Consider the following 12091-nt stretch of genomic DNA (forward strand, 5'->3'; position numbering starts at 1 on the left):
GTATTAGTCTTCCGGCCATTTCTTTTAGGCCGAGTTGGTTTTGCGCTGATAACTCTTTCCTATATCTTCTTTGTCCCCTTTGGACATTAAAATAATACACTTGTAGTTAAAGAAAAGTTAACAAAATTGTCAAATGATAATTTATAAATTTAATCTCTATACCAATATTGTTGAGGCTTACAAAGTAAAAATGGGATTTAGTCTTGTGATATAGGAAATTTCAAAAATAAAATAAAAGATAATTAAATATTTTTATAGAAATAAATAATTAAAGGTAAAGGCCCTCCAATGCTCAAGTTAGATTTAAGAAATTTTACGGTGAGATCTTAAGTAGAATAGTAGAAAAAAAAGAAGAAAATCGGAGTTGGATATTGATATTTTAAAATTCAGAAAATAGGTTTACAATGGATGTGTAAACTTGTCCAGGAAGGAAGACGTTCCTTCCCTTTTATCCCTTTTACTTTTTCCTTTCAGTGACGTCTAACCGCTTCTCTGCTACGGTGCCACTTATCTTTGTCACTCAGATTCATATGTATGGATGCGTCAATGCCCTTCTCCACATCAGGCGGCCATTTAACGCGCATGCAGACAGGGCTGCGAAGTGACTGGGTTCACTTCCTTTACCTTCTGATGTAAACTTCTCCTATTGGGACTGCGCTCATGAACCATCCGGCCTGCCTCATGTGTCCGACCTAAGATTTGCGGTAGCGAGCCGGTTTGCTTGAGGATGGCCCGACGAGCTTTGAGTCTGTCACTACAAAAAAACAGTGATTTAGCGACCAAAATTTTGGTCGCTAAAAGGCAGAATTTGGTCGCTATTATGAAATAGCGACCATTTAGCGACCAAAATGAAATGGTCGGTGTTTGGCCAGTCGCTAAATTTTTTGCGACAATCTGAAAATTGGTCGCTAAAATAGCGACCAATCAGCGACCATTTTTTGGTCGCTAATTTGGTGTCATGCAAATTAAATATTACAAAATAGCGACCAATCAGCGACCATTTTTTTTGTCGCTAATTTAGTGTCAGGGCAAATTAAATATTACACCATAGCGACCAATCAGCGACCATTTTTTTGGTCGCTAATTTGATGTCATGGTAAATTAAGTATTACAAAATAGCGACCAATCAGAGACCATTTTTTGATCGCTAAATTTTGATCGCGAAATAATTGTTGTTTTGATCGCTATTTCATTGTTATTTGATCGCCTCAGGAAAAAGCATTTGGTCATTATTTCGTTGCAAATTAATAGTAAAATAAAAAAAATATTTGTTATTTAATTTGCTTTTGTGGCTGATTAATCACTAATATTGACCCAAAAAATTTCACAGCTTGACTTTTTTTTTGTCGAATTCACAGCTTGACTAAATTCCACAACAATAAGATAGTTAATAAAACAATACAAATGGACCTTAATTAGTTCTCTAAGACGGCCAATAAAAAAAACCATAACTCTATTGCTTAATGTTGACTAGATCCTAAGGTATCATCATGTCCTGAACCAACCAATCAAATCCCTCAAGCAGCCCCTCCCCTGTGTATGCGCTACAGCCCACGATTTTCCAATGCCTGGTTTTGTCCATATTCTCCAGGTTTAGTACCTGCAGAAGTTTTGCAAACTCCATTTTAGAATTTCAAAAGACGAAAGCAAGGCTATAAATAAGACATAATAACTTTGGAAGAAAAGAAAAGGGAAACTAAAAAATATATGCATATCAAGTCACTTTCGTAATCATTAGACAATGAAATATTCTTTGCCCCGTTCTGATCAAATATAATAGGGTTTAAAGTAGAATAGGAAGAAACAGAATACACGTGCCTAACATAATTAATAGCTGCTGAAACAAACACACCTGATGACATAATTGAGAAAGCAAGATTCACAAGTTGACACATATGCTCAAATATCAAATTAAAATTCACAACTACATTGGGAGAGTGAATATTCCAGGACAATGAGCAGAACAGTTTCAAATTAAACAAACACATCTGAAATCACAATTTCAAAATACTTGGACAAAACAAATCATACAACTCAACATATCAAATTTTACATTGATGACCACTTAAATGCCTCCAATATGGACTATATTAGTCATAGATAGGCTACAGTAAGGATGACGTAAATCAGATTGATTATGCAGGTCAGATTGATCATCAGGAAGTTAAGATAATATTGCGCCTCACCCTATATGCAAACAAAAAGATCTGATTAATCAATAAAAGAATCAAATTTAGCAATACAAATGATTCGAATATCTTAAAATAGCTGAAACAGTTCTCAGCAGTGTAATTGTACTTTATAAGCAGTGGTTGAAGGCATAGTGAAGCACAATTATTCAATCAAGCACAATAGTTGAAAACGATTTTATATCACTCAATAACAATAGTCTCCAGCTGCATAAAGTACCTCATGCAGTGTAATGTGCAGGACCAAACCTAACTTGTGAAGAAAATCACCAAGAGAGAGCGAGTCAAACAAAGAACAAAGGCAAATTAAGGAAATTGCATTATTTCCTTTAATTGTCATAATCTAAAACTGCTAAATAGCAGAAAATTTGCCTTATTTATAGAGCTTAAGGACCTAATCAAATTAGGAATAGAATTACATCTAATTATAAATATTAAATAAATTAAAATTAGGAAATAAAAATAATAAATAAATAAAAGTTAAAAATAAGACAGGCTGCTAAATTTCAAAATTAATCTCAGCAACTCAGTGTCTTCAACACACTAAATGCTGACCAACTGGCAGTAGACTTCTATGCCCCACATGATAGGAAACAAATAAAGCAATTGCATCGTCATTGACTATTTTGCAGGAAGAAACCATAAAGATGTAATAGGATAAACGAATAAATAAAAGAGTGATCAATAAATAAAAGATTGATCTCATGTAATAAATAAATTACAAGTCATTTGGGTTTTAATGCACATTGCAGGAACTTCATACATAGAGGTAAACTAATCTTTTGATTTTATGATAATAGGTTTTGAACCAATTCCTTCCTTAGCAAGTTTGACTAAAATTCAAACTACTATTAGATTGACTAAAATTCAAGAAACATGATATTTTTATAACTGCTCGTATGCAATCTAACCATGAAACACAGGAAATAAATAAATGATAGATAAATCTATTTGATTTCCGATCAGGCCATCCCAATGATAATATAATAAAGAAAAAATGAAGCAAAGTAGGTAAAGAAAAAGCTAACCTCCCAAACAATCATGGCATCCTGATTGGTCCCTTTCTTGCCTTGTTGTGTAAACAGTGAAGCAATATTGCTGGACCCATTTAAGAACAATCTCCCAGGAATCCTATGAAGCCGATTGCAAACATGGGACGCGATAAAGCCAGCAGCCCCAGTAATGAGGATGTTATTTGGCTTATATGTAGCCATGCCAAAATAATTTCTACAAAGAAAACAACAGAGGAACTATATCTCAGTACTGATTGCATCCATCTAAAATAAGTGTCTATATATATAAAAACGCAGTAAACAAGAGAAATAGGGGTCCACAATTCCCAATATCAAGCAAATAAATAACAGGCAAGTGGCACAGCTGTCATTCTACATACCAGAGGAAATAAGAAAATAAATAATAGGCCAGACTGAGGACAAGAGAGAAGCTTGTGCACCCTGATTAATAAAATAACTATGAAAACCTCATTTTTTTTAAAAAAGAAGTTTCAGCAACAGAGGAAGAGAAGAAAAGAGACAATCCAACTGAATCAAACATTTAATGTAATGTACAGAGCTTATCATTCCTTGGGAAAAAGGGAAAAGAAAACGCATGAAGAAATTTAAAAAGTTAAAATTTCAACATTGACTCCTCATTTGCAGGCTACTCAAAATCTAAATAAATTGCAGAAGAACCATGATCAGCACAGATGTACATTCCCAGTGAAGCACAATACATCAAGATCCCATCCCAAATGATTAGATCCAATACAATACACATCACAGATCCAAGAGTGAAAAGAATTATCAAAATCCATTAGAAGGAAAGTATCACGAATGTGATTCGCAATAACATTCCCAGTTCTAGCTTCTTAAAAAAATAGATATAAGTAAAATTAAGCAAGAAATGTGAATTAATCAAAGCTAAATAGCTGAACACAACAAAAAATACTTCACATTAAGCAACAGATCTAAACAGAAACAACAAATAATGAGTTGGATCATAGACTAACAACAAAAAATTAAAACTGCAGCAGATCACGACAAAGAGAAAGAAGAATTGACTCACAAATCCAAGAGAGCGAGAGAGAGCGAGCGAGAGCGAGAGAGACCGAGCGAGAGCGAGCGAGCGAGAGAGAGCGAGCGAGAGCGAGAGAAACCGAGCGAGAGCGAGAGAAACCGAGCGAGAGCGAGCGAGAGAGAGCGAGAGAGAGCGAGCGAGAGAGACCGAGCGAGAGCCAGCGAGAGAGACCGAGCGAGAGAGAGAGAGCAGGGAGGAGAGGAGAAGGGGGAGTGGGTGAGGGATGCAACGTGATTTTAGAATTAGGGTTTCAATATAAAATTGTATTTTTTAAAATTAACTTAATATAATAGATAATAATAATCTAAATTGAGTAGAATTAATAATAATAACTTAATTAGATATACATATACACTGATAAAGATATATAATAATAAAAAAAATAATTTATAACTTAACTAAAAAATATATTTAAAAAAACTATTAGGACGTTTTATTTTTAGAAATGTATTAGTTTTCAATTAAAAATTAAATAATTTTTTAAGTTATTAATTTTTTAAGTTAATTTTTCAATTAAAAATTAATTACTTAATTTTTTAAGTTAAAATAAATTAATTATTTTTTTAAGTTAAAATTAATTAATTAATTTTTTTAATTAAAATAATTAAAGATTTAGTCATATTTTATTCCTCTTTAATCATAATATTTAGATCTCACAAACCTCAGAAAGCACATATCTGAAATCACAATTTTAAAATATTCATCCAAACCTACAGTGACATAGAATATACGTAAAATAAATTGTACTAAAAATAAGAATATATGTAAAATTATAAAAAAAATATTTTAACAGTATATTTAATCTTAATTTAAAATTTTAAATAAAATAAAATTTAATTTAAAATTAAATTAAAATTTTAAAAATAAAATGGTCGCTGATGAGTCGCTGATTGGTCGCTGTTTAGCGACTAAAAAAATTAGTCGCTAAATATGGTCGCAAATTACAACATTATATTCCCGCCTAAAAAGTTGTCGCAATTTCGTCGCAAATATGGTCGCTAATAATTCGCACCATTAATTCCCGCTAGATTTAGCGACCATTTTATATTTGGTCGCTAAATAGCGACCAATTAACTACCAAAAATTGGTCGCTAAGCTTTTTATTAAATAAAAATATTATTTCATTCATTTAGTAGCAGAATGGTCGCTGATTGGTCGCTATATAGCGACCAAAAAATTTGGTCGCTAATTTTGGTCGCAATTTTACAGTTTTTTTGTAGTGTGTGTTTTTTTTTAGGGTCCGGTCTTACCCCCAAGTACTGGAAGCCCGGTAGTTATCGGGTATTACAATGAAAAGAGAAGAGAGTAGAGGGAAAGAATTAAAAAAAAGAAGACTTTGGATGCTCTTCTCCAAATCAGTCTTCTCCTCTTTACCTTGTACCTTTTACAGAGGGGTACAATAATATTCTTTAGTATATTCTTTGATAGGGCTATTATTTGACTTAAATAATTTATGTGTAAGGACATTCCATCTTGTTCAGGTTAAAGTTACCTAAACTTTTAGGTAGCAACTGCAAGAACAAATTCGGCTGCAACATGTAGCCTATTGTGAAGCCAAGTCCATGAAGCTGCTCAATGAGCCTAATTATCTTATGCAAATAGGCTCACACATCCCCACCCTAATGTATCTTCTTCCTGAGTAGTTGCTTTGCTATCTTATATCTAGCAAATCTATTACGTTCACCATACAATATTTGAGGTGAAGTAGCATTGCAGAGGCAAAATCTTTGTTCTCATGTTTCCTTTAGATTTCATCTTCTATGGAGATAAACATGATCATGGTCTTTTAATCGTACAATACTTTCATTAATTTTTCGCATACTACTACTACAGTTTCAAAGTAAAAATAAAAAATTTGAACTGAAACAGATTTTTAGCCGTCGATTAGATTCTAATACCCATCGTAAGCCCTCAAACATATCTATCTTAGACTTGTAAAAATTTATGAGTAACTCTTTGTCTTTCATGTGAGGCTCAATCATTTGCTGCCCCCTAATACTCAAAATCTCAAGCACATCCATCCTAGTACAGGCTATGGGTTCCCTCCTTGATCTTCCACTAGTTTAAGCTCATTTTTTCATAATACTATCGTGAAACTTTAAATTTTTCTCACCTTAAAAGGCGGAGAATTGACTAGATTTGATACTTAAATGATAATTGAAAAAATAAAGAGGGAATAGACATTATATAAGAATCAATTAACTACGTGTACATACTCCAACAAAAACAAATTGAGAGAAAATAGAAAAGAAAATTATAAAAAAGAAAGAAAATAATAGAGGAAAAGAAAACTAAAGAAACTAATGTAAATTAAATTATAGAGGAAAAAATGAAGAAAATAAGAGAAAAGTAAAGAAAAATTATAGAAGCAAAGAAAATGGAAAAAGTAATAAAAAAGAAAATTATAGAGAAAAATAAATAAAATAAGAAAAGACAGAAGATAATATGAGAAAAAAAGATAATGAAAAAATTATAAGGTAAAAAAGTTAAATGAAATAAAAGAAAATGGAAGAGATGAAAAGAGAATGATAGAGTGAAAAAAATGATTAAGGGAGAGGAGGTGATATTTTATTTTTAAACATGAATTATTAATAAATTTAAAATGGATTCAAAATATCTAAAAAAGTGAGCTTTTTCTTTCTAAAAATTATAAATGGATTTAAAATCTATTTATTAAGTAAAAAATTACAGATTTATTAAAAAAAAATTACACTTTTCATTTTAAATTTATCAATGCATTTATTAAAGAATTCAATTTGTTGATAAATTCTAACATTTTTTTAAATATAAATTTGATAGTAAAACTTAATAACAAAATTTTGTTAACAAATTACTGACATAGAATTCGTTAATAATTTTAATATTTTTTTTAAATTTATCAATAAATTAAAATTTATTATTAAATTACTAATAAATTTATAAACGGATTTTGAATTAATTAGTAATTTAATCAATTTTCAAAATTTAAAATTACCTTTTAATTGACTTTAATAGTTAAATGGCTTATTTATACATCAATAAAATATGAATACTTGTATGATTATTAACTTCTTTGCCTTAAAATAATCATAACAATTTATTTTATTATTATATTTAATTATATTTATATTTAATAAAAATATTTAATATTCTTACATTTATAGTGCCATAATTTTAATATATTAACATTTATTTTTCATTTGTATGCACAAATTTATTATTATAATTTTTAAATTTTAAACATTGCGTTATTATTTTCCAAGAAAAAAAAATTATCTTATTATAAACAACTAATTATTATTATAAAAATTTATTTACGATAAAGTATTATATTACTTTTGTAATATTTATTTAATAATATATTTAGTTATTAAACTCTCCACTCAATTATACTTTATAGAGAAAATTTTTCATAAATCAAATATAAAATAATTAATGGATTCATTTACTTATTTTTAAGACTCAATACTTTAATTTTTAAAATTTAATTCTGTCAAAATTAGAAATTTTTTTATTAAAAAATTATTCACCACTTTAATTCATGAAATTTAATTCCTACAAAAAATTAAACTCAATTTCCATAAATAAGTAAAAATTTTGATAAATTCAAGATTCAAATTCAATAAATATAATAAAAATCAAGAAAACAAACATTTTTTCATCTATGAAATGTAATTAATAAATTTGTCCTTTCTTTTGGGAACTCAACACTTTAATTTTTAAAATTTAATTCTATCAAAATTCAAAAAAAAAAATCTCAAACTCAATCTTCACAAACAAATAAAAGATAATAAATTTAAAATTCAAACACAATAAATTTAATAAAAATTAAAATATATAAAATTTAAATTATTAAAAATTAAAACTCAATAGAAGTTAATTCGACAACGCTCTCCAACAACGCACACTGCTCGCATTGCTTGTTAATTGCATTTCCAACAACTCACATCGCTCACTGCTTATATCTCCAGCCACTAGCATCGCTCACTGCTCTCATTTCCATCCGCTCGCATCGTTTCGCCGCTCATTGCTTGCGTCTCCGATACACTCACATCACTTTCTGCTTATATTTTTGATCGTTCGTGTCACTGTCTAAACCTCCATCTCCTTCTCAATCACTGCAAAATGAATTTTTAACATACAAATTTTGTAATTTTGAATATGGAATAGATATGAATAATGAAGAGAATGTAGAAAGTAGACAAAAGAAATCTGAAAATCTGTATGATAGAAGGAATTTTTATTAGGAAAAATTATTTTTTTAAATCTTATAGTATGAATAAACTCATTAGTTAGTTTTTCGATTTTAAAAAATAGATTAAAAAGTTTATAATATTTTATAAAATCTATTAATTAGTTATTTTATTAATTTTGATCATTATGTATTATATAAAAAATTTAAAATACTCTTAATATGAATAAACTAATTAGTAAACCTTTTAATAATTTGAAGGGCCAATTAATAAGTTTTTTAATTATAAAAATTAAATAGTAAAATATTTAATAATAAAATTAAATGAAAAATTAACTAGTAGTATTTTTAAAAATTAAGAAATTAAATAGTGATTTTCTCTCTCTACCATAAAGAGTAATTAGTAATTTTTTTTATTTTATTATTAATAAAAATATTTTTAAAATTATATTTAATTTTTTTTATTAAATATAAATTATTGATTTAACCAAAATTTTTTATAAAAAAACCTTAAATTTCAACAGAATTGAACCTAAGAAACACAAGACAAATAAATCTGTTAATTTAAAAAGTAAATTTCTTTACTTTATACACTTAATCCTCTTTTTTTATCGGTTCACGAACGGGAGGGTTTAATTATCTTGGTTAAACTCTATTAGTGGTTTCTTAAGACCCGTGGCCATGGGCGAGATTGCCTGCGGATGAGGGAGATCAGATACTTGGTGCTGACCGTGGATATGGTGAATGGTCCACAACGTTTTCTGTGGCCCACACACGCTTGCCTATTTATTTTCCATATCGGAGAGCCGAGAAGGCGCCTATCAAAGAGCGCATCTATTATTATCATTTTCTCTTTTCTCTTCCTCCTTTGATATTTTCTTCCTCCTTTCTCTCTCCCAACACATACCTCCAAAAATGGCCGATCAGCTCACCGACGACCAGATCTCTGAGTTCAAGGAAGCCTTCAGCCTTTTTGATAAGGATGGAGATGGTATTTCTTTCAAATCTCTCTTAATCTTATCACGCCTTCGTTTTTTTCTTTATTTGTGCTTTCTGTTTTCTTAGATTTACTTTTCTGTTCTATTTGTTGCTATTAATTTTATTATTTTTAAGGCAATGAATTAGATAAAAGCTTATTTTTGCTGGCTCAGTAATTAACAAGCTGACTTGAAGCATGATTTTGAAATTCGTTTAATTATGCGGTTTTAGACTCGTTGAATATTGAGTTTGTTTAAAGTTGCGATCCGGTTAGTAAAGTTGTGATTCGGCTCGTTAATCCTTCATTTAGAAGCTTGTCAAAAGCTTGTTGGAATAAGTCAATTTATATTTTTGTTATCATTAATTTATGGTCATTATGTAATTATTAATTTAATTATATTGATTCATTTGACCTATTTAGATATATAATTATTTTGATTTATTTGACCTATTTTGATTTATAATGAATAAATTAATTATAAATTTGTTCAGCAATTTGGTTGTTAAATTTAATAATGACTGGAGCTTATGCTTTCAAGCTTGATAAACAAGCTAAATATGAGTCGAGTTTTTAATCTTGATAAATGAACAAACTATGAGCGAAGCCCTACAAGTTTGATAACTTAGCTACATGATAGGTGAGATTGAATTTAATAAAATTAATAGGAGGGTTATGGTGCTGTTTATGTGGACTTCCATATCTTCTATCCTGATTGTTTTGATTTCATTTGTTGAAGGATTTGATGGGCATGTTTTATTTTTGTTAAAAACTAGATTATTATGGATATGATTGATTTGGCTTGGATTGAGTAGACCATTTTATTTATGTTTTGTGGAAATGATGGATTTTGAACTGGATGCCTGTTTCATCTAGCTGCCTGTGTTTTAAGTGAGTGATGACAGTATGGGTATAATTTTGAGGAAATACTCGGGTATAACAAGTGTATGTGTATTTTATTTTTCATTTTTAGTTAAATTCACTGTGCAGATGTATTTTATTGTAATATAAACTTTAGTTTTCTCGACAGCATATGGCAGAAATGCTTGCATTGGATCCACTTAATATTGCATTTTCTTGTTGATTTTTTAATAAATGATTATGCTCTGTGTATATACATGGTTTCTTGGGCTTCTTGCTGTTAATGTCCAAGTTCTTGTTTCCTGTTTAATTTAGAGCTTATTTTATTTTTGTTATGAAGTTTTGACATTGATATGTCCAAGTTATTGTTTCCTGTATAATTTAGATCTTCTTTTATTTTTGTTATGAATTTTTGACATTGATATGTATGGTCACTTCCCAATTCCTGTGTTGAAACGTTCATCTGGTTGAGTTTTGGAGCATCACAAACTAGTTATTGTGGCGTTGTTTCATTAAAAACACAAAGTTCCTGGTGATGTTTTGTTAGTCTATAGAATGTTGCCATAAAGACTTCTGTTCCCATAATTTCACCAGATATGCTTGATTGCATGTATTGCTGACTGTGTCTCTTGCAATGGTTTCTGTTTTTATTGCAGGCTGCATTACTACTAAAGAACTTGGGACTGTAATGCGTTCACTGGGCCAGAACCCAACTGAAGCAGAGCTTCAGGACATGATAAATGAGGTTGATGCTGATGGGAATGGTACTATTGATTTCCCGGAGTTCCTTAATCTGATGGCTCGCAAGATGAAGGACACTGATTCTGAGGAAGAGCTCAAGGAAGCTTTCCGGGTTTTTGATAAGGATCAGAATGGCTTCATTTCTGCTGCTGAGCTCCGACATGTCATGACAAATCTTGGTGAGAAGCTGACAGATGAGGAGGTTGATGAGATGATCCGAGAGGCGGATGTGGATGGTGATGGCCAGATCAACTATGAGGAGTTTGTCAAAGTCATGATGGCCAAGTAAGGAGCAGTCAACCATAACTAGAAGTTAAAAAACATAAGAAGAGAGAAGGAACGGGGCAGATAAGTTTGATGAGAAAAATACTATTTCCCTTAGGACATCTTCATTTGGTGATATTAGCTTTGGTTGGATTGTCTGTTGGCTTGTTTGCATTATTTTGTTGCACTTTCCATTACTATTTGCTCTGTTTCTTGTTAGTAGCTTGGCTTGTTAGTTTCTTTCTTTTATTGTTTGTTATTTTATATCTACCTTTGGATTATGAACCTAGAACAATCTGGATGGATAATCATGTTTTGCTTATGCATGACTAATTTTGTTAATATTCTAAAGTTTAGGCACTTCTATTTTTATATATTGACCTTTATTATGGTAAAACATGAAATATTTTTTTTATTTTATTTTTTAAACTTGTTGCAATAGCAATGAGAATTATGATCAAAACTTGGGTTTTTCAATGTTAGCTGCACATGCTTATTTGCTTTCCCCACCCTATCGCAACTGGAAAACCCCTTCCTCCTCCTTTTCCTTTTATTTTTTTTATTTTTTTTTTTAAATTTATTGGAAGATAACGTTGTATTAGACAGAAGGCTCGAGAACCCGATATAGATAACAAACTTATAAAACTAGGGTTCAGATACAAGAAAAAAAACAAAACAAAACAATGAAGCCTATATAAAACTCTAGACTCTGTTAGTACTCATACAGAAATCTGACCCGAAAAGCAGGACCCAGTTGCCAAGTCTCCATTGTCGTCTCCTCCAATGAAACTTCTGGATTGCGCGAGAAATGAC

At 30.2% G+C, this 12091-nt stretch overlaps 2 protein-coding genes across 2 annotated transcripts; one reads left to right on the forward strand and one right to left on the reverse strand.

The window, feature by feature from the left end:
- Positions 1-1331: 1331 nt before the first annotated feature.
- LOC122724417 (probable protein phosphatase 2C 74) lies at positions 1332-4304 on the reverse strand. The gene is made up of 3 exons (XM_043959365.1): positions 4254-4304; positions 3218-3416; positions 1332-1600 (listed from the first exon to the last, which is right to left on the reverse strand). The coding sequence occupies exons 2-3, from the start codon at positions 3401-3403 to the stop codon at positions 1478-1480; spliced, it is 309 nt and encodes a 102-aa protein (XP_043815300.1). The 5' UTR covers positions 3404-3416; positions 4254-4304; the 3' UTR covers positions 1332-1477.
- Positions 4305-9225: 4921 nt separating this feature from the next.
- On the forward strand, positions 9226-11620 carry LOC110626375 (calmodulin-7). Its single transcript, XM_021772221.2, has 2 exons — positions 9226-9427; positions 10930-11620. The coding sequence occupies exons 1-2, from the start codon at positions 9352-9354 to the stop codon at positions 11301-11303; spliced, it is 450 nt and encodes a 149-aa protein (XP_021627913.1). The 5' UTR covers positions 9226-9351; the 3' UTR covers positions 11304-11620.
- The last annotated feature ends 471 nt before the right edge of the window (positions 11621-12091 follow it).

This window comes from Manihot esculenta, chromosome 1 (genome assembly GCF_001659605.2).
Source record: "Manihot esculenta cultivar AM560-2 chromosome 1, M.esculenta_v8, whole genome shotgun sequence".
NCBI classification, from domain to species: domain Eukaryota; kingdom Viridiplantae; phylum Streptophyta; class Magnoliopsida; order Malpighiales; family Euphorbiaceae; genus Manihot; species Manihot esculenta.

Bases quoted from the DNA above. Each gene is read 5' to 3' on its own strand.
- LOC122724417 (XM_043959365.1), bottom strand. From the start codon at position 3,403: ATGGCTACATATAAGCCAAATAACATCCTCATTACTGGGGCTGCTGGC. The intron at 1,601-3,217 runs GTTAGCTTTTTC...AAACTTCTGCAG, and splicing joins ATGCCATGATTGTTTGGGAG to GTACTAAACCTGGAGAATAT.
- LOC110626375 (XM_021772221.2), top strand. From the start codon at position 9,352: ATGGCCGATCAGCTCACCGACGACCAGATCTCTGAGTTCAAGGAAGCC. The intron at 9,428-10,929 runs GTATTTCTTTCA...TTTTTATTGCAG, and splicing joins TTTTGATAAGGATGGAGATG to GCTGCATTACTACTAAAGAA.